The sequence below is a fragment of the Coptis chinensis genome, chromosome 2 (assembly GCF_015680905.1).
Source record: "Coptis chinensis isolate HL-2020 chromosome 2, ASM1568090v1, whole genome shotgun sequence".
NCBI classification, from domain to species: domain Eukaryota; kingdom Viridiplantae; phylum Streptophyta; class Magnoliopsida; order Ranunculales; family Ranunculaceae; genus Coptis; species Coptis chinensis.
The window spans coordinates 15,474,599-15,499,410 of NC_141457.1; the positions used below are offsets into that span (position 1 = coordinate 15,474,599).

General features: G+C 37.0%; 2 protein-coding genes and 1 non-coding gene across 9 annotated transcripts; all 3 read left to right on the plus strand.

Annotated features, from left to right (window-relative positions):
• Positions 1-83: 83 nt before the first annotated feature.
• LOC147515077 (serine/arginine-rich SC35-like splicing factor SCL28) lies at positions 84-17,192 on the plus strand. Of its 7 annotated transcripts, none has more exons than XR_015209799.1 (11): positions 84-226; positions 306-392; positions 456-586; positions 668-730; positions 812-890; positions 12,712-12,851; positions 14,981-15,031; positions 15,114-15,196; positions 15,291-15,345; positions 15,428-16,598; positions 16,788-17,122. XR_015209799.1 is itself a non-coding variant. In XM_086585947.1 (11 exons), exons 6-11 carry the CDS (start codon positions 12,735-12,737, stop codon positions 16,928-16,930), a joined length of 561 nt encoding a protein of 186 aa, XP_086442073.1. In that variant the 5' UTR covers positions 84-226; positions 306-392; positions 467-586; positions 668-730; positions 812-890; positions 12,712-12,734; the 3' UTR covers positions 16,931-17,192. The 7 variants fall into 7 exon arrangements, 5 of the variants coding, with proteins under 5 accessions (XP_086442073.1, XP_086442067.1, XP_086442070.1 ...); XR_015209797.1 differs by having other exon boundaries at positions 306-366; XM_086585947.1 differs by having other exon boundaries at positions 467-586; positions 15,428-15,539; positions 16,788-17,192.
• On the plus strand, positions 17,151-23,953 carry LOC147515078 (uncharacterized). The gene is made up of 6 exons (XM_086585935.1): positions 17,151-17,431; positions 17,518-17,692; positions 17,811-17,881; positions 18,724-18,901; positions 18,990-19,119; positions 22,927-23,953. The coding sequence occupies exons 1-6, from the start codon at positions 17,151-17,153 to the stop codon at positions 23,523-23,525; spliced, it is 1,434 nt and encodes a 477-aa protein (XP_086442061.1). The 3' UTR covers positions 23,526-23,953.
• LOC147515079 (U6 spliceosomal RNA) lies at positions 19,533-19,634 on the plus strand. Its single transcript, XR_015214688.1, has one exon. It is a non-coding gene; the product is annotated as a U6 spliceosomal RNA (small nuclear RNA).
• Positions 23,954-24,812: the final 859 nt, after the last annotated feature.

Here is a 24,812-nt window from a genome sequence, read left to right on the forward strand (position 1 = left end):
CTTTGGTTATTCTCACCCCGCAAATTGCTTCCCCGTACACGTGGAAGTACAAATAAATAAATAAAGATTGGGCCCTCTTATAAAAATTTTACTCCGCCGCAGACCGAAAAAAAAAAAAAAAAAAATGGGGATTAGAAAAGAGAGTGAACAAGAACAAGAGGGAGTCCCACACTCACCTTCCACAATCTTTGTGTCAAACTTACCTTATTCCTACACCAACTCTCAGGTACGTACACGTACACACTTTCTATCATCAAATAAAAAAAATAACACGTGATTAATTAATTAATTTGTTTTTATTTCAGCTTGCAGAAACATTTGGCGATGTGGGCCCCGTTCGCCGCTGTTTCATGGTCACTCAAAAGGGTTGGGGGATTTGGTTTTGTTCAGTTGTAAGAAGTGTTTCTTTTATTTATTTATTTATTGGGTCATCATATATTTTTTTATTTATGTAGTGCTGCTGCAGAAGACGCTGACCGTGCTGTTGAATTAAAGAATGGCGCGTTAATTAGTGGGAGAAAAATTAGAGTTAAACATGCTATGCATCGACCTCCCAATGAGCAACGCAAGGCAAAATCAAATCAAGGTTTTATATAAATTTTATTGACAATATAATGTACATTATTGTTGCATGTTTAATGATATGCCCGGTCCCGATTTAATACAGATAGTATCAAGACAAAGGAGAATAAGGAAGTTGTTTCTTCATCTAATGTTGTCCCTGAATCAGGTTGGTCACGTTTTACGAAAATGCGGTAATTGTCACTGTCTTTGATTTACTATTGATGTTTCTTTTCGTGGAAAATTTCAGGGCAGTCTAAGGTAATTAGAAAAACAAAGGCTCTCCCTATTGAACTTACTGATAAGGAGGATTGCTCAGATAAGCAGAAGTAAGGACTATTTTAATTCATATACTTAGTAATGTTTTCCTTGATGAAACTAATTTTCTTCAACTTATGTCCGTATTACATCTATACATCATGGTTTCCCCACTCCCCTTTATCTGACAATTGTAACTAGTTAATGGGAGAGGAAGATAAAAACAAACAATCACGAGGAGGCCTACTAGTGGAGAAGATCAATTAGGTAATTGATAAGTCTCAATGACTATCGACTCATACCTGAATTAGAGAATAATTCAAGAAATCCTTATCTGGTACAATCAGTAAAAGATTTAGGTTGAAGCAACAAATTTTTTTTTTTTCCTTGGATCCACAAATGCACTTTGGTGTTAATGATAATAATCCTTTTTTCTTAAGTTCAGTCATCAAAGGGTAATTAGAAAAAAAAAATGAGAAGTCAAGAGTTTATGCCCTTACCTTGGAGAGATGAGATATATGTAGTTCTTGGTCTCAAGATCAGTGTTGTGCTCATATGAAGTATTTGCTATGCCTAACGGGTAATAGAGTATACCTTCAACCCCCTTTATATATATTGTGGGGATGGCTACCTTGACAGCCTCTTTTGATAGCCGATCTTATCAACTTGCTCTAGCCGTTCGATTTTGTCTAATCCAACAACCAGATCTTGCTTAAAGTAACGAAGGGATTAGTCGGGGGCAATCATTTAATTTCCCAAATTAATCACTTTCTCTCCCCTCCTCTCCCTTTATATATATTGTGGGGCTGGCTACCTTGACAGCCTCTTTTGATAGCCGATCTTAACAGCTTGCTCTAGCCATTCGATTTTGTCTAATCCAACAACCATATCTTGCTTAAAGTAACGAAGGGATTAGTTGGGGGCAATCATTTAATTTCCCAAATTAATCACTTTTCTCTACCATTTTCCTCTCCCTTCTAACCCATTATTGCCTGCTACTCTACTCCATTTGAGCTCATCTCTCTCCCTCTCAAATCCCTGCCCCATTTATATTTTCTTTCATCTTAATTCCATCTCTTTTCTTCGATCGACATTTCGAAAACGATTTTTTAAGATAAAAAAGACATAATTTTATCTCTTGTTCTGAGTTTTCTCTTCAAATCTTTTTTATAAGGAATTGGGTAGAAATCGGATGTTTAATTTTAATATATATAGGTTGTGTGTGTACATATTTTAGCAAATAAATATGTGATACGTAGCAACATTTTCTTATCGCTCAGATATGGTCTTAGTGTGGGTAGGATGTATCATAACACACTTTAAATCCAAATCCTGACTAACTCACTTCTTAGGTTCGGAAGTGAAATAAGAAGAGAAGGTTCGGAATTGGTTGGAATAGTAGGCTCGGAGAACTGGAGGTTCGGAACTAGTTGGAGTAGAAGGATTGGAGAACCACTTTCTGACTAGGAACTCCAAATCCAGAACTACTTATTTCGGAACTCCAACTCCCAATCCGAACCTGAACATGTTACTTTGTTGTTTAAGTCAATAAAAGAGACTTATTGACTTACGAAACATGAACTTCTAGAAGAGTCTAGATAAGACTTAACAAGAGATTGTTTCCTAATTAAACACTAATTGCTTATCTCACAAGTAGTTATGAGAAATTTAATCTATTCTTATAAATAAAATAGTTGAACTACGCTTTGAGTTTGATTCCTCTTCACAGGATATATAGGCAGCCATTAAAGAACGTGGTTCAACTCATCATCTTCTAGATCTTTTCTTCTTCTTGATTCAATATTTCTCATTGTTCTTTGATCATCAACATAATATTTGTATTTTTAGATTAAGAAAAATCATCACACAATTGGCGCCGTCTATAGGGAACCATACATAATTGATTTGATTTCTTGGTCGAAATTTTTTCAGTCCTAGGTTCTCCTACCCACCAATTTTTCTTGGGTTTTTTGTTCTTATAAAAAAAAAATCTTCTTTTCTTCACTTTGATTCAAAATCATGGTTACTACAAGAGCCAACGCAAATCAAGATAACAAGGAAAATAATGAGATCAATAACCCACATGTTATTGGTCAAAGACAATTTGAACGTAGAGGAGATCGTCATGTTAGGCAATGGCGTGAAGAAGATGAGCTTAACAACGATACTCTTCAATCTGCCATAACCAACCAAGCCATCATGGATGTTGTGATGGCCGAACATGGTCGACAGGAGGCCCGTTTGCGTTTTTTCTAAGACTACTACCGCATGAAGGAGGGTTGTTCACCTCCAAGAGTGTTGCCTGCTGATGGAAACTCGAGGAGGCAGTTCTGGCCACCAAGTCTCGACCATGGTGAGGGTTATGTCCCTGTGCCATATATCCCTTATTTCGTTGGGTACCATAGTGACTAATCAGATTCAGATTATAATCTAGAATTGGATCCAATCCGACACTCGAGTTCACACGGAACTGACTTCTCTTGGTATTTAAGTTCTTGAGGTACTGGGGATGGACATCCGGATGTGTTTGCCCGAAATCCACAACTCTCAAGGTCATCCTTGGTACGACGAAGACTTTCAGTTCCAAGGGAACCTTCATTGCCTCGGAATCCCACAGTTCCTGATCCAATTTTGCAAACTCTTCCACTCGATCTTGGGAACCTAAACCGCGTCTTCATCGAGATGAGAACTACGAGAGTCCAAGTCTGAGGTACAACAACGAGCGAACTCCAACCCATAAACCAACTACTCTTGCATGGCTCAAGGCTCAAATATTGGAGGAACTGCAAAGTTCGAAACCAACCAAGATGAATGAGTCAATCGTTCAGTCAGCAATCGAGGGAGACATTGGAACTCCTTTTTCACGGCCTGTTATGAGCGAATACATCTCTCATGATTATAAACCACCGAAGTTCTCTAAATTTAATGACAAAGGATATTCGGTCTCTCATGTGCTCAGTTATCGTCAAGCAATGGTGGGTCTTTCTAAGGAAGATCATTATTTGTGCCGGTATTTTGCTTCAAGTTTGACAGACTCGGCACTCATCTAGTTCACAAAGCTGCCCTGGGAATTCACGAGTTTAAGGAGCTATCCATCAATTTCATTGCGAAATTTAGTTGCAACCGGCTTTACATTAAGATTGTTGATGCACTGTTTGACATGAAGATGACGAGCGTATCAGGGATTTCACCAAAAGATTCAATGAGGTTCAATTACATGTTGACAACGTCGATGAGACCCTCGCCATAGTTGCTTTTAGGAAGGGATTAGATCCCGCTTCTGGTCTATACACGTCCGTAAAGAAAAAGAAGCTTGCGAACATGACAGATTTGCAGGCTAGGATCGACAAGTATGCGAAACTAGAAGAGGACCAATTGGATAAGGAATTTTCTCACAAAAGAGTGATAACCAGTGTCACCTCCGCTCTTACTGGTAGGAGCTCTACTAATCATTATAATGATAGGAAGTCCGAGAGACCACAGTCGGGGCAAAAGTCATTTGGTAAGAATTCCTATAATAATAAATCCAAGAGACAGAAGACTGGTGACACGTTCAAAAGTGGTAAACTACCCCTACCAGATAGGGACTTTCCCACTTTAACTCATCCTTATGAGGACATCTTTGAAGTTAACTAGGAACGTACAAGATATTGATGAAATATCCTCCATCGTGAATCCCGATGCTAATATGTACTGTTTCTAAGTAATGTTACACTACTCTTAGCTTCTAAGAGACAAAATTTTCACAGATTTGGATCTGCTTCCACTACACTTGGGGCATGATCTATGCCAATCAATTTTCAATAAAAGTTATATTTCTCTTTTTAGAGCATTATTCATTTTATAATTTTCTGCTGGGATACTTCTTGGATGTTGGGTGAGAAATCCCATATGTTGGCCAAAGTTGTATTAGAACCTTTAGAAAGCTTTCTCGGGATGATGAGTGCAAGATCTCATGTGTTGTTCCCTGTGTGATGGAGAAAGTTTAACTTAGCTTGGATTTTATCCTCTTAAAAGCAGTTCTAATGCTTTGTACTTATAAGTGTCGGTTTATGCATTAGATTCCAGACCATCCATCTAAGGACTTTACAGGAAATAATACAGGGACACACCCTACACCCTACGTTCCTTAACAACACTAAAGGTATTTACAGGAATTGACACAGGGACAAACCCTATTTTCCTACCAAACCTTATTTTTCTAAGATCCGCAATACGAATTTGCATGAAATATAACATGCCACTTTCGTCATTTTCCCTCATCAGTCGCATGTGCGACCCTCGGAGGGAAAATGGGGGCATTTGTGTATACATATTTATGCAAATAGGAAGCAGACGCGCATATGTCAACATTTCCATAGTGATCAAGCAAGGTGTAAGTATGGGTAAGAAGTGCCAGAACTATAAAAGGAGTTGTTAGATCTTCAAAACTGACTGGTATTGCAGGACTGCCTAGTTAGGAATAGATCTTCGGACCTGACTGGTATTGCAGGATTGCCTAGTCAGGAACTCCAAGTTCAGAACTCCACTTCCTAGCTAGTTAGGAACTCAACATTCGAAACTTGTCAAAGTTTGGAACTCCACTTCCTAACTAGTCAGGAACTCTATGTTCAGAACTTGTCCAAGTTCGGAACTCCACTTTCTAACTAGTCTAGAACTCAACGTTCGGAACTTGTCCAAGTGTTCCGAACTCCATTTCCTTACTTGTTCGGAACTTGTCCAAGTTTGGAACTCCACTTCCTGGCTAGTCTGGAACTCTACGTTCGGAACTCCACGTTCGTAACTTGTCGAAGTTCGGAACTTGTCCAATTTCGGAACTCCACTTCCTAGCTAATAAGGAACTTAGGAAGTCCAATTTCGATACTGCTCTATTGAGTAACAAACCCGAAACTGCTTTGTCAATCGAAGAATCCAAAACTAGAATCCAAAACTGCTTTGTCTAGTGACGAACGTGAATTGCCTTGTCAATTCAAGAACCAAGGCATTACTCTATTGATCGAGACTTGGAAGTACTTGAGGGCATCTATTGATCCAAAGAGAATGGTGTTCCAGTCCATAATGATCTTAGTCTTAGACGAGACCGAAAGCGATAGTTCCACTCTTGGAGAAGCCGGAGTTGAAGAATATGGAAATACCTAGTTAAGTGGTTCACTCGAAACTAATGTCTCGGTCATCAAAACTGCATGTGCCTCGTTGGCTAAAAGAATTAGGAAGTAATGCACCCGGCACTGCCTTCTCAATCAATGATTCTGGATCGGAATTGCATTATCCTCAGGTACCGAGTCCGAAACTGCTTTGATGATTATCACATCTAGAATTGCATTATCACTCTTTTGTCCCGCGCTGTCGAGTAATGAATCTGGAACTGCCAGTCAAAGCACTGAATTTGGAACTGGCCGCACCAATTGAAGAACCCGATACTGATTATTGGTGAGATATTAGAATTCGGAGCTCGTGCTCAACAGATAAAGTCGGTACTGACTACTTGCTTGATCGACTAGAAGTGATGGTTCAATTTTTAAAACCAAAACTTAACCGTTTAGTTCTTCTTCAAAAGAATTTGATGGTATCACCAAGTTTCTTGGAATTAGAATTGGCGGTGAAAAGTTTTAACAGCAAGCACCAACAAAGCTTCAACATGGCGGCAGCAATGAGTAGTAGATGAGACGATGGGTGCATAAGTTTGGAGGAATTGACAAGCTTCCATGTATCCTTAAGCAAGAAAAAGAGGACCAATTATTTATTTCCTCTTGCTGACCATGTATTTCCGATTACGGAAACTAGTTTCGGCATGACCTCCAATCTCGTAACCAAGTGTAATCAATTCCGAATGAGTGCATGTGGGGATTGACCTTCCATCACGCAAAGTGACAAAGCCAATTCCGGATGAGTAATGGGCTTCACATATTCCGGATGTGGTTTTGCAATTTCGCATGTGTTGCTTTAACCAAGTCCGGATGGATTAGCTTGACATGTGGTGCTTTGAGTGATTTCTCAACTCTGGATCATGGAATGGCTTGGATTCCCTTCTTAATCTCAAGTCCAGGTCTTGTGCAGCGTGTGCTTATTTGCTCAGGGCCGGGTTATAAGGTATGACAGGTCTGGGTTACTATAATTTGTGAGACATGACAGGTCCAGGTTATGATAAGGCTTAGCTCGGTCCGAATCTTCTCAAGTCCGGGTCATATAATAAGACATGTCCGGACCAGGAAAAAGTTTAGTTCCTACACCTTGACACTCATGATCTATTTATCCAAGTCCGGGTCACGGTGATTTGGAAAAGTCTTGATATGTCCACATCCGGATTATTATAAGACAACTTCGGGTTATGGTTGTGGCATGTTCGGATAACATAATTCTTTGAGTTGAAATAATGTGAGATTTTGGGAATAAATTCCAATGAGAAAATCGTGGTATATTGCTCAGTGTTTTTTATGTGGTTCACACAACGGGCCTCTTTTTCCTTGGGGGTTTGAGTTACAACCCATGAAGAAAAATGGGGGCATCTGTGTGTACATGTTTTAGCAAATAAATATGTGACACGTAGCAACATCTTCTTATCGCTCGGATATGGTCTTAGTGTAGGTAGGAAGTACCATAACACATTTTAAGTCCAAGTCCTGACTAACTCACTTCCTAGGTTCGGAAGTGAAATAAGAAGAGAAAGTTCGGAATTGGTTGGAATAGTAGGCTCGGAGAACTGGAGGTTCGGAACTGGTTGGAGTAGTGGGGTTTGGATAACCACTTCCTGACTAGGAACTCCAAATCCGGAACTACTTAGTTCGGAACTCCAATTCCCAAATCCGAACCTGAACATGTTTCTTTGTTGTTTAAGTCAATAAAAGAGACTTATTGACTTAGGAAACATGAACTTCTAGAAGAGTCCGGATAAGACTTAACAAGAGATTATTTCCTAGTTAAACACTAATTACCACAAGTAGTTATGGGAAACTTAATCTATTCTTATAAATAGAATAGTTGAACTACGCTTTGAGTTTGATTCCTCTTCACAGGATATGTAGGCAGCCATTAAAGAACGTGGTTCAACTCATCATCTTCTAGATCTTTTCTTCTTGATTCAATACTTCTCATTGTTCTTTGATCATCAACAAAATACTTGTGTTTCTAGATTAAGAAAAATCATCACACAGGATGGATATGGAATTCTGCCGAAAATATATGGAATTGGGTACAAAATATAATTCATGTGTTGTGTTCTTCCTTTATGGACTTTGTTTGTTGTGGCAAAATTGAAGTTATAATACTGTTTTGAGGCTTTTGCTTGTGTGTAATTTTGTCTCCTACCACTATTTAAGAAATGCAATATTCTTTCATGATGTCCACCTACAATACTACAAATTAGATCCGTAACACATGTAAATGAATCTCTAGCACATATGGCACTCTATTTTCCATGTACTGTGTGGAACACTAAGATGGTTTTTTTATTCAAACAGTAGGAGATCGAGTGACATTGAACTCATGAAATCACAGATTTGAATTTTTTTTTTAATGTTGGATGAGATTGAATTATGCGATATGATGGGGAAGAAAGACTTAATTAGTAAGTGAGGTGAGAAAGATTCACTGATTTCAATGGGGTAGATAGGCAGCGAAAATTGGTGAAGATGAAGAAATGGGGTAGTTCTAATTTTAAAATGTTGACCTTCATTTCCTTTTTCCAGTTTCAAACTTTAGTTATTCGTTTTTTTTCTTTGTTAACTATTTTTTCGTTCGGCAACTTTCAAGCTTGGTTTGCCATGTTTCTTGAAGCTTCACCCATGTATTTGAGAGAGGAGAGAGAGTTGCAGAGATGGGTTTTGTTGAGAAGGAGAACAGTTGGGTGATTTTTGGTTTTGATTTGAGAAATAGAAAGTAAAGTGACGATTGTACCCTCCCTGATTCCTTTGCTAAATGAGAACAAGATCTGGTCGTTGGATAGTCTAGAATCTAATGGATGTACATAGCTGTCAAGATAGGATGTAAGAATAGGCTGTCAACGTAGCCAGCCCCATATATATATATATATATATATATATATATATATATATGGTATAGCCACTCCCATTAGAGCCACTCCAAAAACGTACAAAATCATATCTCATCCTACCAGTTGAATTAAGGGCTGATGTTTTGTAGATATGATCTCTCCACCATGAATAACATGTTCGGCTCATTCAAATATGTCTAACTTAATCAAATGTTATTATGAAATCGGAAAATTCTAAACCGTTAGATAAACGTTCAAAATTGAACACTAGCTTTCGCAATGTTAGACATATCCAAATATAATCAAATTTTGTGGGCATGATATTCATTGTGAGAAGATCATATCCACAAAATTAAGTCTTAATTCAATTTTGCGTTAACCCCGATTTTGAAAATCATTCAAGTTTGCACCCTACACCATCAATTTTTTGTTGGTATTTTGCATATTGCTAACTTTGCACTTATGAAATAGTTGTTGGGTTTGTGCCCCAAATACACTAAAAACAATTTTAAGCATATAATTTGAGTGTACCCAGTTTATCTAGTTTAGACAAACGAAGAGGATAAATACTTACTTTGGTTTGTTGTTAGATCCTCCATTTTAGCTTGTTTCTTCAATATTAGATGGTTGATTAAAAAAACCCCAGGGTTAAATCATTGGTCTTACGTAATACCCGTGCTCACAAAAATGGCCGGAGATATTGAAACCACCAAGATGGATAGTGTTTTAGTCAATTGCTCTCTCATTCTTCATCCTCCTTAGTATTCATCTTCTTCGTTTTGACTCAATTTGATGAATTTCGTAATCTCCAATTTGATACTTAAATTTGGGGGTTTATACAAACCTCAACGGCTATTTCATAAGGGCAAAGTGGCAATATGCACAATGGGGTTGCAAAATTTAATGATTTTAAAAATGGGGGGTTAACACAAAACGCTGCACACATTTTTATTTTATTTTATTTTATTGGTTTGGGACGCCCTTGAATTTTTCATCCCCTCTGAATAGTAATTTATTTTCATTTTGTTGCATTCTATAATGTTGAAGTGATGTTGATCTACATAGGACTCTCTATACTTTGTAACCTTTATTGGAATTTCAGACTCACTATTCTACCAATTTAAAATTCAAAATGATTATTAAAAATGCTTGGGTTTTAATTTTTTTGATTTATTATCTATGAACCAAAGTTTTATGGATTCATAAGATATGTGATTATACACTTTTCTGGTTTTCTGAAGGGTTGCTAGGACTAGGGCTGTCAATGGGTTTCGATAACCCGATAACCGATCCGAACCAAACCGATAAAAAACGGTTTGGGTTTTGATAATTTAGTTTGCCCTTTACCGAACCGATAAGATATTGCTTTGGTTTTGGGTTTGCCCTCCACCGAACCGATATGAATCCAAACCGATATGAACCCGAACCAATAAGATAGCATTTTAGTAATATTTATGATTAATTTTGTGTGTGTTTATCAAATTGTGTGGTTAAAATTAATAAATTTAATTTAAGATTTAATTGATTTTATAGTTTTCGGTTTGGCTCGGTTCGGGTTTGGTTTGTAATATATCTTATCGGTTCGGTTCGGTTTCGGATTAAATGTAATATTATCGGTTTGGTTCGGTTTCGGATTCCCAATTTTCTTATCGGTTCGGGTTTGGATTTTCCAAAACCCGACCCAAACCGATCCATTGACAGCCCTAGCTAGGACTGTCGTATTCGGTGGACTTCTCAATGCTGACATGGCTGAGGAAGTCTTACGCCGTGCAAAAGAAGTTGACACAGTATGTTCCATAACCTATACTCTTCCTAAAGAAGAGCTTGAACTCAATGGTTAGTATATTATCTTTGTTTTTTATCGTCTTGTGGTATACTTTGTGTCAGGTAATGCACGTAGGTTAGAATTGAAGTTTACGAATCTCTTACTACAATTAATAGGGATCGCATGATTGTTTATAGGATGTATATTCTCTCTTTTGAATACGTGCATCAAGACATATCATGTAAGATAATAAGTATTTGAGTATGTACATGCTTCTTGGTCCAGTACTCATTATAACAGCTATCAAAGAATAAAATTTAGGAGAACTATCAAAGAATGGAGATACGTCTATTTCCTATAAGTCTGTAACTGTAGTGCAAGTGTTGTTGATAAAACTTTAACAAGACAGTGGATGCGTGTGTACTGTATATGGGGTATGCTGGTGGTAATTGGAAAATGGTAAGCCATCTGAGTAGTATGAAAACATTTTAGTTTTGTGTACAAGAATGTCTTGTCATACTCAATTGGAATATTTCAAAATAGAGAATATTCTGTATTCCTATTCTTCTAAAATAAACAAGATTTACCATTGTTTAATTTCCTGCAGTGTCATATAATAACTCCTTACCCCTGTGCTTTAGTTTTCATTCAGCGTTTCCTGCTAAATTTATTCATTCTTCACATAATAAGTAAATACATGTTTATTATATTCATGCATCTTGATCAAGGATGTACCAGGATCCTTTCCCAAATTGGCAAATTAGATTGATCACACCAGACATGGTTCTTGTTTAAACTGTACCCAGTTGCAAATGAAAATTAATTTTCATTACTAGCATACGAAGAGCCTTGCAAACACTTGCGATCAATCAAGAAAGAAAAGAACAGAAAAAAAGAGTGGTCCTATACACTGGCATGAGTAAGGTGTTCTACTGGCCATGTCACAAAGCATTTACCTCATGGATATGAATGTGCAGATTTTCTATAGTTATGTGGTTACATAAAAAAAATTAGGAAAATAGTAGCTAAAATTGAGAAGATCCAAGAAAATAAAAAGGATGTGGAAGCACATATCAAAAGAGGAAAAGAGGTGTACTTTGGTGAACTCTTCTTTATCTACTATTCCATATTAGTGATATTACTATATTTCTTTGCTCCTGATCCCTAAAGGTGTCACTAAGCACTTGGTGAAGCTATCTAGAAGATTCGTATGGGGAAGGGAGGAAGGAAGGGAAAACTAAGATGCACATGGTTAAATGGGATAGGATTTGCCTACCAAAGGAAGGAGGCTTGGAGATATGGCAAAGCTTTACTAGCAAAATGGATTTGGAGATATGGCGAGGATGATGAACATTTATATTTATGGTGGAGAGTGGTGGTGGATAAGTATGGAGAGGGGGAGAATAAGTGGTTGTTGAAAGAACCAAGAATCCCTTTGGGAGTTTGAGGAGCATTGCAAATGGATGGGAGTATGACATAAGTTAAAAAAAGGCGTGACTTTTCTACCCAGAATCAGGGAGACCATTTCATTTAGGGGGTACGTTTGGGTGGGGGAAACCTGAAGCAATTTAGTGAAATTTATAGCTTGGCGTGCAACAAGAATGCCTTGATATCCGATCAAGAAAAGAAAGCTTTGATATCGGATTATTGGGAGAGGTGTAATGGAGGGGTGGTGTGGGGCGTGTCACTTTGAAGACCTTAACAATTGAGAGATAGAGAACTTTGAAACTTTCTTGGAGTCCATTTACCATGCGGGGAATAGATTTACTCAAGGAAGTGGTTTTGGGAAGAGAGATGGGTTTACGGTGGAATCCACCCTTTTACTTGGTCTTGGCCAACGAGATTACCTACAAGACAGGATTTCTATATTCCCACAAACATATTTAGAAGAAGTGTATCCTGTTCAAAGTGGCCCCTCAGGAGATGTCCTCTTAGAACTCTAATAGAGGAGTTGCTTCTTAGGAATACTGCAAGCTTCAAATTATATGTTGTGACATCATCTGGTTCATAGCATCCCTTATATTTTTTCACCAGTACTCCCCTACTTATTAAACCAGGATGATTGAATGATGTATGTTTATAAGGTAGATACGTAATCCAGCAACTAACATAGTTTTGGTTATTATCATTCCTCCAGGTCTTGCTCAAGATGGATGCAGAATGGAGGCGTTAGCTGTATTATATGAGAGTGTTAGAGCAGCACGTGCTTCTGTTGGTGTGTTACATCAACAAAAAGTAAAGGGTGGTCTTGTTTGGGCACGCCAGTTAGGTGGTGAGGTATATTGTTGATATATATATTGTTTATTATTAAGTGTGGAATGTCCATATGTTATTGATAATAATTTTTATCTGTTGTTCAAAATTAGTTGTTACCATGCAAAAAATAAAAAAAATAATGGTTCAAAACTACATATTATCTGGATAACCTTTTAGTAGGGGTGTGCAAAAAACTGAAGGAACCGACTTAACCGACCAAACAGGGTGGTTTTGGTTGGTTTTTTAATACTGCCAGTTCGGTTCGGGTTGGGTAAGTTCAAAACCGACAAACACGGTTTGGTCTTCGGTTTTTAACATGCTAAACCCGTGAGAACCGACCCGACCTGACTTTCTTTTGTTATGTTTTAATATTACATATAATGATAGCCATTGATGTCAAAATCTAATGGTGGATACACAAAATATAACTAAACCAACCCTAAACAATATTTACTCCTCTCTCACCCATCACCAAACCGCCTCCTACCTCCACCTTCCTCTCTCCCTTATACAATTAAAATCTCTCTCTTCTTGCTCTTTCTCTCTATTCCAACTAATTATTCTTGTTTCTCCCTCTCTCTCTCTCTCTCTCAATATAAAGCATTTTTTTTTTAAAATCTCTCCTTATTACTTTCATTGGGTTTTCTTTTGGAGGAATTTCTTGATCTAAAAAATCAAATTTTAATTAATTTAGTGTGTTTTTTTTGCTTGAAACTAGAGATTTGTTTTTGGATCTGTTTTACAACTGAAAAAACCGACGAACCGACCCAAATTGTTCGGTGGGTCGGTTTTCCATATTGTCAAACCAACTGGGTCGGTTCGGTGGTTGGTTTCACTCCAAACCCGCCCCGTGCACACCCCTACCTTTTAGTACATTTTGATTACTTAATTGTCTGATCAAGGAGTCATAAAATTAATATGTTGGAGGAGATATAACTTTTTAATTTATTTAAAAGATATTAAATTGATATAATATGCAATATTACATCAACACCAAAAACAATAATCAAGACTATTGATCATGGACCGCCCAATACCAAACTACCCCTACCCCACTTAAGCACAAAAGAAAAGAGACAGACAAGAACAAGCATGGAAGAAAAGAAAGCCAAACAAGAAAAAATCTGAATCCTAGATACCATCACCAAGGTGATTACTGGTTATGATATCATAACACCGAGCATATCCAATGTAGCATTTATTATCTTGGGAGGATGAGAATAGTATGACTTGTCAATTTGCCAGCTTGGGTATTTTTCTATTATTTGCTCAAACTTCATCTCTTTTTTCTCTTCGACCACACCCCTGCCCTCATTGTTGATAGTGATAAGTATGAATAAGAAACCAGGAAAGTACTGTATTGAAATGGCAAACTACAGTAGTAGTCATCCTGACACTTTTAAAATTTGTTTGCATGTTAATTGCTAAGTTTCTTTCACTCCCTCTTTATCATTATATATTTTGTATACATGGGGTCAAGATGGCGTTTGACCCAACAAATTCTTTGAAATCCCACGTGTTCAAATATTTGTGAGTTTTGAATATTTTGGGATTTAATATCTCTGTTGATATCATTAAATTCCGGTGGATGTAGATCATCAATGTTGATATCACTTAATTTTAGTGAACTAGAGATCATCACTAGTATAGCTAAAGAATGTTTCTATTAGCTGATTATGATTGGTAATATTATGAAATAGACGATAGTGATTTTCTCGTCGGTAGTTGAGTTGTTGATACGAATACAACATAGTGAGGAAACAGCCAAACCAGTAGAAAAAATAACAACATAACTTTTTCTTTTCTTTTTTTCCTTTTTTCCCTTTTCCTTTTTTTTAAATCTTTTTAATTCATAAACTAGTTAAAGCTGACATGGATTGTGGTGAAATGTGGATCAATCATGTGTAGTGTGAAGTTGTGAACATCTACACTTTTTAAGAGTGCGGAAAAATTAAACTTCAGAATTACATAATGTTTTATATCTTTATCTCCCACCATTTTACTTGTTTGCTTTGCAAATTTATTAACATCTTGAGAAGCGGCATGGAGATACGCCAAAGTATCATTGAATTGCTTTCCACCTCAATTGCTTACTCGTAGTAGTTTTAACATATCTTCGATCTGAACAGTGCTCCTTGTTTGTGAACCAGGGTTCCAAGACTCAGAAGTGGAAACTGATAGTTCGAAATCTTCCTTTCAAGGTTTTTTATATAACGATTAACCTCACTATACTTGTTTTCTGTTGGTGGGTATACTTATCCATATTATAAATCATTAATGCAGGCGACAGTGAATGAGATCAGAGTTCTGTTTTCATCAGCAGGTTTTGTATGGGATGTTTTTATTCCAAACAATTTGGAGACAGGGTATGCCTAAGTTCAAAAGCTGTATTTATTTTTCAGAGTTTGTTTGATGTAGTCTGCAAGCTTGCCCTCTCTAATCAACAGTTTCTCTTTGCAGATTGTCTAAGGGCTTTGGATTTGTTAAATTTACATGCAAGAAGGACGCAGAAACTGTATGAGTGGTTGTTAGTGATTTAAATTTTGACTAGTAAAGGCTTTGATTCTTCTAACAGTTAGGTGTTAATGTTTTTATAGGCCATTCAAAAGGTTAATGGACAAACATTTGGTAGAAGACCCATTGCTGTTGATTGGGCAGTTCCGAAAAAATTATTTACTGCTGGTGCTGATACTGTCGATGTAACAAAAGGTGGTCAATTACGTTTCTTTAAGTTCCATTACCGATCCCATCCCCCCTCCCCCACTTCCGCTTTTTTCTTTTGTCTCCTTTTACAACTATTCTAGGAATAGAACACTAACCATATAGTCTAGTCTTTCAGTACCAAAAACATTAGCTTACGTATGCTACTCGGAGCATACTCTTAGGATCTGTTTGGAAGATTTCCTTTGGAATTGGATTTGAAAATATAATTCCAAGACTTAAGATTTCAAGTAGTTAAAATTCCTGAATATATGGAAATCTCAAGTTTCTGCCCCCTATAGAAACTTACGATTCCTTGATTTTGGGGTTTCCATTCTAGCACATAAAAGGGTTTTGAGATTTACTTGAGAAACTGATGCTCTTTCAAGATGAGGCACAGTTTTCAATGGGAAGCAACCATATATATATTTGGTTTTAATGGACTGGAATAGGGAGAGTCAGAGAGATTACAAATAATACAACTAGCGAAGAGCCTGCATCTGCACTTGATGAATAACTGAGAAAATGGTGAAGTAATGATATAGGGCTCTGGGAATGGACTATTCTTTCAGCTATAAAAAAAAAAGTTTAAATGATATTTTCACGTGGTATTCCTTTATGTACTTGTAGGGAGAGGTCCTATCAGGTCGGTCTGTCTGTCTGTATGGATATAAAAAAGTGGTTTGGAAGTCTACGTGAGAAATTGAGGCTTTATGCAGAGAGCTCTTCAATGGACTGGGACTATCTGATTTTAGAGAGAAGAGAAACTTGTTGCTCCCACTGGAAACATAGCTTCTTTTTCCACTCTGCTTTACCTTATTGGTTGTTTCTCTAAGCATGTTAGGGAAGAGGGATTGGTTGTTTCTCTAAGGATATGATTGGTTACCCTTCAAGGCCGTTTTTTTGTCATGCTTATAGAAACGTTCTTCCTGATTTTCACCACATGGTCGCACAATAAGTTAATAGACATCCAGTTTCTGCTGGCTGTTGGATAAGATGGTCTTTCATGTTGTGCTCTTCTGCTTCTGTTGCTGCTGCTGCTGCTGCTGCTGTTGTTGTTTTTAAAAAGTAAATTTATTTATTTTTTCTTTTCTTTTCTATCTACTCCCTCTTCTTCAAATTTGCAGTTCATCTGGATGGTTATTGCGTATTGTTGATGTATTTATTGTTAAGTATATCAGTATAATGAGACTTATACGGCATTGCATGTTCTTTTATTTTTTGTTTACGTTTGACACTGAAGCTTCTCTTTCGCAGGGATTGAGTGTGACGCAGGGAGTGATACCTGTAGTGATGATATGGAAGATGATAGCGCTGATGGTGATGGGACATCACCACCCCTTCATGCAGAAGGTGGCGTTCCAGAAGATGCAAATGCCACTGACAGTACAGATCCCTAGTTCATTTTCTGAGGATATTAGGAAAATTGTATACGAGGATGCTATAGGCATAGAATACGTGAGATTGTAACAAGCTTATGACGAGTATTATTTCTTTTAATGAAAAGGGGTAGGGGACCTCTCTAAAAACCTCGCTTGCCTACCAAAAAAAAAAGTACCCAATAACAAAGTAGATTTGGAAGAAGAGACAAACATTGCAAGAAAAGTTCTTAACAATTTAATGGCATCCTCTGCAAAAGAAGTACCACCTTGTCTTGGTGAAGATTCCTTGTTGCATCAAAATGATGAAAGTGTATCTACCCTGTCTGTACAGCCAAAACCTGAGAAATCCAGGAAAAATGAATCAACAATCATCGAGCAGAACAAGGACGAAAATGATTTGCAGACAACAGTTTTTGTAAGCAATCTCCCATTTGATATTGAGAGGGAGGAGGTGAAACAACAGTTCTCCGTTTTTGGAGAAGTACAGTCCTTTATCCCTGTTCTTCATCAAGTTACCAAGTAAGGATATAGCTTTCTAGAACAAGCGTTAGTAGTTTAATGTTGTTATCCTTTTCAGTTATTATATAAATGTCCTTTGTGGGCAGGCGACCTAGAGGAACTGGATTTCTAAAGTTTAGTGTAGCATCTGTGGCTGATGCTGCTGTTTCAGCTGCGAATGCTACATCTGGGTTAGGCATTTTTCTGAAAGGCAGACAGCTAACTGTTTTAAAGGCGTTGGATAAGACATCAGCACATAATAAGGAAGTAGAAAGACCAAAAGTGCTGATACTGACCACCGAAACATATACCAGTTTTTATTTCCCAGTTAGATTGTTTTATATGGCACTTCCTCTTATTTTAGTGAACTCAACTCCATGCATGTTTTCTTTATCAACAGGAAGGCGTCATTGTTGAAGGTTCATCAGCTGCTGAAGGTGTTTCAGCAAGTGATATGATGAAGCGCCAAATGTAAGTAATTCCAAAACACCTTGTCTATATCCAAAATGAAAGAAGTTATTCCTCCATCTCTTTGTTTAATACTATAATACATGTCGATTCTATTGGTGTCATTCATTGTGTTTTTCGTAGGAGACACTTGGTATTTGGTAATTGTCACTTTGACTGATATTTGAAATCACATTGAAAGTTTATATAAACCCTATAATGTTTCACTCCAACTTGTGGATGGTGATCTTATGACCCATGGGGATATAGAAGCTGTTGTATAGATGGTGGAATAGCTGAGAGATTCTTTTACGGAGAAGAACGAAAGGGAAGCTGACCAAATCATTTGTATCCCTGGGAATCACTTGTCTTCTTTATGAAAACACTGATTTGGTGGTTCAGGTGTAACTTGAGTTGGTGAAATAATCGAGCTTTTGAAGTACCTTTAAATGTGAACTAAACTAATTGTTCTATTCGACTATTGTGAAGTAAGGCACTATTGACGGGCTTTGAAGTTAACACTTCTACCTTTGTATATTGTACTCATAGCTGACTGTCAGTCTTTTATAGTGTTACCAAATGAGAAATTAGAAATTTTAAAAGGCTTAATACTCTTGATTATGTAGCTTGCTGAACATCCTAGTGTGAGTGTGATTTCTGATTAGCATGTTTTCCCGGGTTATCAAGTGTTTTAAATTCGGAAGATATCTGTCCGAAAGCCAGAGATTGTGTTTTCTCCAAGACAATTTCAGGCGACATGGTCGCAATGTGTCAGGATCAATTCATCCTCTCCCCTTTTTACCCCTCCTGGCCAGCAGTTCATATTCTTGTCAAAGTTGGATTAATTAGCTATCTGTGGTTTACAGGTTGGAAAAGAAAAGCACTACAAAACTTCAGTCTCCAAATTTTCATGTCTCAAGAACTAGACTAATGATCCACAACTTGCCGAAGTCAATGAAGTCAATGACGGAGAAGGAACTTAAAAAGCTCTGCATAGATGCAGTTCTTTCTCGAGCTAGCAAGCAAAACCCTGTGATTCGCCAGGTAAGTTGCACTTAAATAGTAGTTGGATCATAAGTTTGTTAGTGCATGTCTGGAGATTGTTTTATCGACATCTGTTCTGAATATTCAGATAAAGTTTTTGGACAATTCAAAGAAAGGAAAGGTTCCATCGAAGAACTATTCACGTAGGGTAGCTTTCGTGGAGTTCACAGAACACCAGCATGCACTTGTGGCCCTGAGAGTTCTTAACAATAATCCTGGTAATCTACTTTCCTATTGACTGATAGTATATCGATGTTTGTAGTATTTTGAATTCACATTGCGTCTGGTCATTGGTAAGTCTTTGCATATGTTCATCCTATATTCCTATTAATACTTTTTACTTTTTTAGTAATTGTTTTGTTAACTCCTGTTGTTTGGGGATGCTGAAAGTCACCATAGATGCGTGGCACACGCACAAACACACCTTTAATTGAGTCAACTTTGCAGTATATAGAATTAAATAATGTCAAGATTTTATCTCCTTACAGTTGGGCTTAGTGAAGAACGTTTATAATACAATAGAAGGGTAGTGTGAAGGAGGATTTCTAGGCGCATACAACAAAATAGAAACCCTGACTCCTCTATATCATAACAATACAACATTTTTACACCCAAAGATACTGTCTTATTTGTCCGTCCAGGGACGTCCTCTAAAATTGAAATGATATAGAGTTGATTAGCATCTCCCCTGGGCATGGATGAATGGGTTTCTGTGCACTCCAATCTTACGTTTAAATTGCTCACGTGAAATGTCAATGATAGAGTAGTATCCAAGGCACGTGGGTAACCTGGCATTTACATGGAACGCAAAGATGTGCCAACTAGGTTGGTATTCACTAGACCAATCATTATCGCATCCCACCTCAACCTTCTAAAAGTGGGAGTCTTACAATCCGCATCAAAATAGACTTCTTTCACCTCAAGAGTTTTTGTTGCAGTTTTAAATGCTCCAAGATTCTCTTAGACGTCTTAGTTTTTGTGTAGGGGAGAGACCTCACTTAGGGAATAATTTTAGCGACATCTATAACTTGGCATGCAACAAGAAAACATTTAGCCTTGATATCGGATTATTTGGAAATGGGTAACGAACTGGTGGTGTGGAATGTGGCACTTTGACAAAATCTTAATGATTGTGAATTGGAGAGCTTCGAGGAATTCTTAGAATCAATTTACCATACAGGGAATAGGTTTGGAGAGATGGCTCAAGGAAGTGGGTTTGGGATGCAAAAGAGGGGTTCACCGTAAAATCCTTTTACTTGGTCTTGGCCAACGAGTTTACTTTGCAAAATCTTGATGTTGCAGAGAGGATCTTTAATTTCCCACATAGGATTTGGAAGAACTTTATTCCATTCAAAGTCGCCTTCTTTTGTTGGCTTGCTTACTTGGAAAGGATCAAAACGGTTGACAATCTTAATAAAAGGGGTATGAATCTTCCAAACCAAGCTTTTCAAAGAGGAAGAAAGTATTGATCATATTCATGTCAATTGTCCTTGTTAATTGTCCACTTGCAACGATGTTTGGACTTTGGAATACTTTCATATTCTCGTTCCATAAACCTTGGGCTCTACCAGTAAATGTTAGAGAAGCCTTGGTGAATGGTGAAGGAATTGATTCTCAGTTCTTTGTCTACCATGTTGAAGTGCCTAGCAGATCATATTTCTAGTGCAACTATGTGGATTTTATGGAAGGAGAGAAACTTGAGGATCTTTGAGCATAAGGAGATAAAAATTCACAAAATTGTGGAAGAGGTCAAAGAAGTCTTGGTAAATTTTATTTGTAATTAGGATACTCTTGTAACTTAAGGGGATGGGTAGTAGGTTCAACCGAAGTAGCTTCTTGCTACCTAAAATTACTACATGTAACTTTTACTAACTTTTTGGAATTTGAATGAATAGAATTTAGTTTTATTGATAAAACAAAAGAAGATTCTCCTAGTTTTTCCTTTCATAAAAAAGTTTCAGAAGATTCATAAATACTATTTTAAAGATTTTTGATAAAATGAAATGCTAAAGATCCAATTGATTTTTTGTTATCAACTTAACAATTAAAAACTGTCTTCCTTGAATTTCTTGTGATAAAAACATATACTCTCATTTCCCAGTAATTCTTCCATTAGAAGTAGACTCATATACATTACATATACTGATATACCTTCATTTGGGTGGTACTTTTAACTGGTAACTGTTATCTGTGTATGCCACCTTTATAGAGTATATGAACATTAAATAAATCACAAGTGATGGGTTATCTCTGTGTGGAAGGAAGAACCCACGGTCATAGCAGGGAAGTAGGAAGTTTGTGCAAGTCACATTTGTACAGCAGCAAAAAGATTCGCTCAAGAATTAGACATAGCTTTATGGCTGAGGAGGGATTTCTTTTTTTTTTTTTTTTTTTTTTTATCAGCAAAACAATATTTTATATTAATAATAATGAAGATGTAGCGTGAGAGGTTCACACTACTAGAATTACATATAAATGCTACACCTCAACCACAAACTCCCATCTAAAAATGAGGTCTTCCAATTTCAAACCTCTAACACTAGGGAAGAAAAACACCCATGCTTACATAAGTGTTTTACATTTGACAATAAGCTGTTGGACATCCCTAGACTCATCATCGAAAGTTCAACGATTGCATTCCAACCATATGGACGATGTAACTGTGTGAGCTATACATAACCTTTGCCAGTATCCGACTAGCAGTGGAGATTCTACCATCTGGCTTGCAGTTGAACTGCCCCATCAGACCTTGTGATGCGTCACCATGACACTTAAGAGAATACATGAAATAGAAAAGGTTTATTCAGATTAAGGGAATCATGATAGCTAGGGAAAAGCATAACATCGAAGTCACTATCATATAGCTTTCAAATGGGCTGGGAAACAACAAGGTAGAACAGGGCAAAGGTTCTTAGCGAAAATTGCCTTAAATAAACTGAAAGCAAATCACTGTAGCTTATCACAAGTCGTGGTTAACGACATGCAAATATGTGGTTAACAGGGAGAGTGAAACTCATAAGAGAATCTCAAAAGAAAAATATAACAACTAGAGGCAGCTAAGATAAAGATTCGGAGTCAACTGCAGTTATAGGTGAAAAATAGGTAACTATTATAGTGGTAAAATTAGGGGTGCAAACGGATAGGTTTGGATTCGGATATGCCTGTATCCGAATCCGAAAATTTATACCGATATCCAAATCCGATTTCAGATAATCGGATATCGGATAATATCCAATCCGAAAATTAATATTAATTAAAATTTTATTTGCTTTGAATAATTCATTTTACCACTATAAAAACTATTATAAATATATATATTTGTCATTTATTATTATTATTTTGTTATTATAATTTTATATTATTAGTTTATGATTTTATATAATATTTTATACAATAATAAATTAATTAATTAATTAATTATATATAATAATTATTAATTTTTTAAATCGGATTGGATATTTTCGGATGCGGATATGGCAGTTCGGATCGGATATCTTCGGATGCGGATATTTTTTAAACCAGTTCGGACATAAAAAATTATCCGAATCCGATATCCGAAATTTTCGGATAATATCCGATTTTTCGAATACGAATTCAAATCGGATTTGAATATTTGGATATCCACTTGCACCCCTAGGTAAAATTCATAGGGTGGTTTGCTTGTTACTTAAATTGGATATTACACTTGGGGTCTTGTGGGGAGGAGGCAGGTCTGCTATTCCTACTTGGCTGCTTGTATACGTTTGCAAACCTTAGTCGGAACCTGCGGTCTTATAAAGCCATGCAAAGTTGGTTTTGTTTCTTTTTTTTTTTTGCTGTTTTTTTTCCGATAATTAGTTGGTTGATGTTCTGTTTGATTTCATCAATAATATGTGGTTTGGTAATTCTAGTTGGCATACTTGCCCCTTTTGCAAGTTTTTTAAGCATATCACCTATTTACTTGCCCAAAAATGAAAAAAACCCCCCCTACTTACTTCCTTTCTTTGGTGATTTAGTTTTGATTTTGTTTACTTTATCATGTATAGAAACATTTGGTCCTGAGCATCACCCTATTGTGGAGTTTGCTCTTGATAATGTCCAAACATTAAAGGTGCGGAAATTCAAGTTACAAGCTCAGCAGGACAATCATACTAGTGCAGAGGATGAACATCAAAATACGACACCAGAAATATCAGATACACGCCCAAATTACAAGGATAAGAATAAAAAGAGAAAAACCAAATCAAAGGGTCATGATGTATCCTCGGAGACATTGGTATCTAGTCAAGGAGACAAAGGAGAAGGCAAGTTCCCCAAGGGAGCCACTGAGAAAGACTTATCGGTGAATAGGAAGCTGAAGGGTAATCCATCAAAAGAAACGAAGGGGAAGTTTGCTTCCAAAGATAAAACTGTGGGTTTAACTCAGAATTCAAACAGCAATGGAGAAGGTGCTGAGACCAATGTTGGAAAATCAGTCACTGGTGCAAATGTTGGGGATGGCACCCTTGAGTTGAGATCTAAACAAAACATGAGAGCGGTTTTTAAGAAAAGGAAGTTAGACGATGTTGTGGATTCCAAACAATGGGACAAGAAGAGTGAAGAAAAAGAAGACGAAATCTGTTTCAGGGAAAGAAGTAGTGGATAAACTTGACCTGCTCATAGAACAGTATCGATCTAAGTTTTCACAAAAGAAACAGAATACAAGTGAAGGCGAAAAGCAAGGTTCTAGACAACTCAAAAGATGGTTCGAGTCTTAGTCTGCTGATAAAACAAGTTTTGTAATTTGTAATATTATTAGTCTTTCGACCAAAGTTTGCATACAAGCATCACTCATGGTCTCTTCTCGGTCAGAGTTGTGTTGCCTCAATTTGATTTCGCACCAGTCAGCAATCAGAAGTGAGTTTTCTACCCAAATTTTGACTACTGTTTCCATTATTGCATGCATAGCACCAACGTTCTTTTTTATCTTAAGATCTCAAGAGTCCCTACTTTGTAATACAACCTTTGTGAGAATACTACTTGCATCTGGTTATCTGGATGAATGCAATTTCCGTCAATCTGGACTATTTACAAGTCTCGTCTAGAATCCTAAGTCTGCATACCAGACCTTGGCACAGTAAATCTATTTGCATTTTCACTTTACTTTAGTTGATATTTCTTGTAGATGTTTAATGTTTAACACTGATTTGGAACTGAAATTTGAAAGCTGGCTTATTCCTAATAAGGATTCAGGAACTATCTTTAAGACTTATAGGAGAAGTGGGAACATTGAAAGGATCTAAGACTCTAATCTAGGTTTTTCAACTAGTGATCTCAAAGCTGATGATCTATTGTCTTCAACCCTTGTTCTTGATTCTTGAATTGTACTTTGCTTAGGTAAAACAGGAAAGAAAGGGCCCTGAAAATGACAATGGCGTTGAATCCGTGTACTTTGAACTTCCTCGCCTACTGTAGTTTATGATAACAATACATGGTGACTGAATTAGGTCTTATTCAGCAATCGTATTAAGTACTATTACTAGGGTTAAAGTCTTGACCTACGATACGATGATGAAGTCCCACCTCCAAAACAAGTAACAAACTAGTTGAGCTCTTAAAAAAAGAATCTCGCCGTTGTCTCATGGTTGTCATTTTGCTGATTTGCTGATTGTAAGGCTATAAAGCTCACTATATATGTATCTGAATGTCTTATTTGGCGGCGATCTTAGGTAGTTTAGTTGAAACCATGACTTGGGATCAAGTCCCATCTTCGGTGCTTGACATCCACTTGACCACTTTTTAAGCTGAAGTAGTTGTTATCTGTGTCATTTTGCTGTAATATTTTCGGTAATGGCCCATCTAACAGTTATAAATAATCTAGGGTCTTAGCAATAGCGAATTCACCTCCGTCACCACAGGAGCAAATAAATAATTTCACATAATATTTAATTGT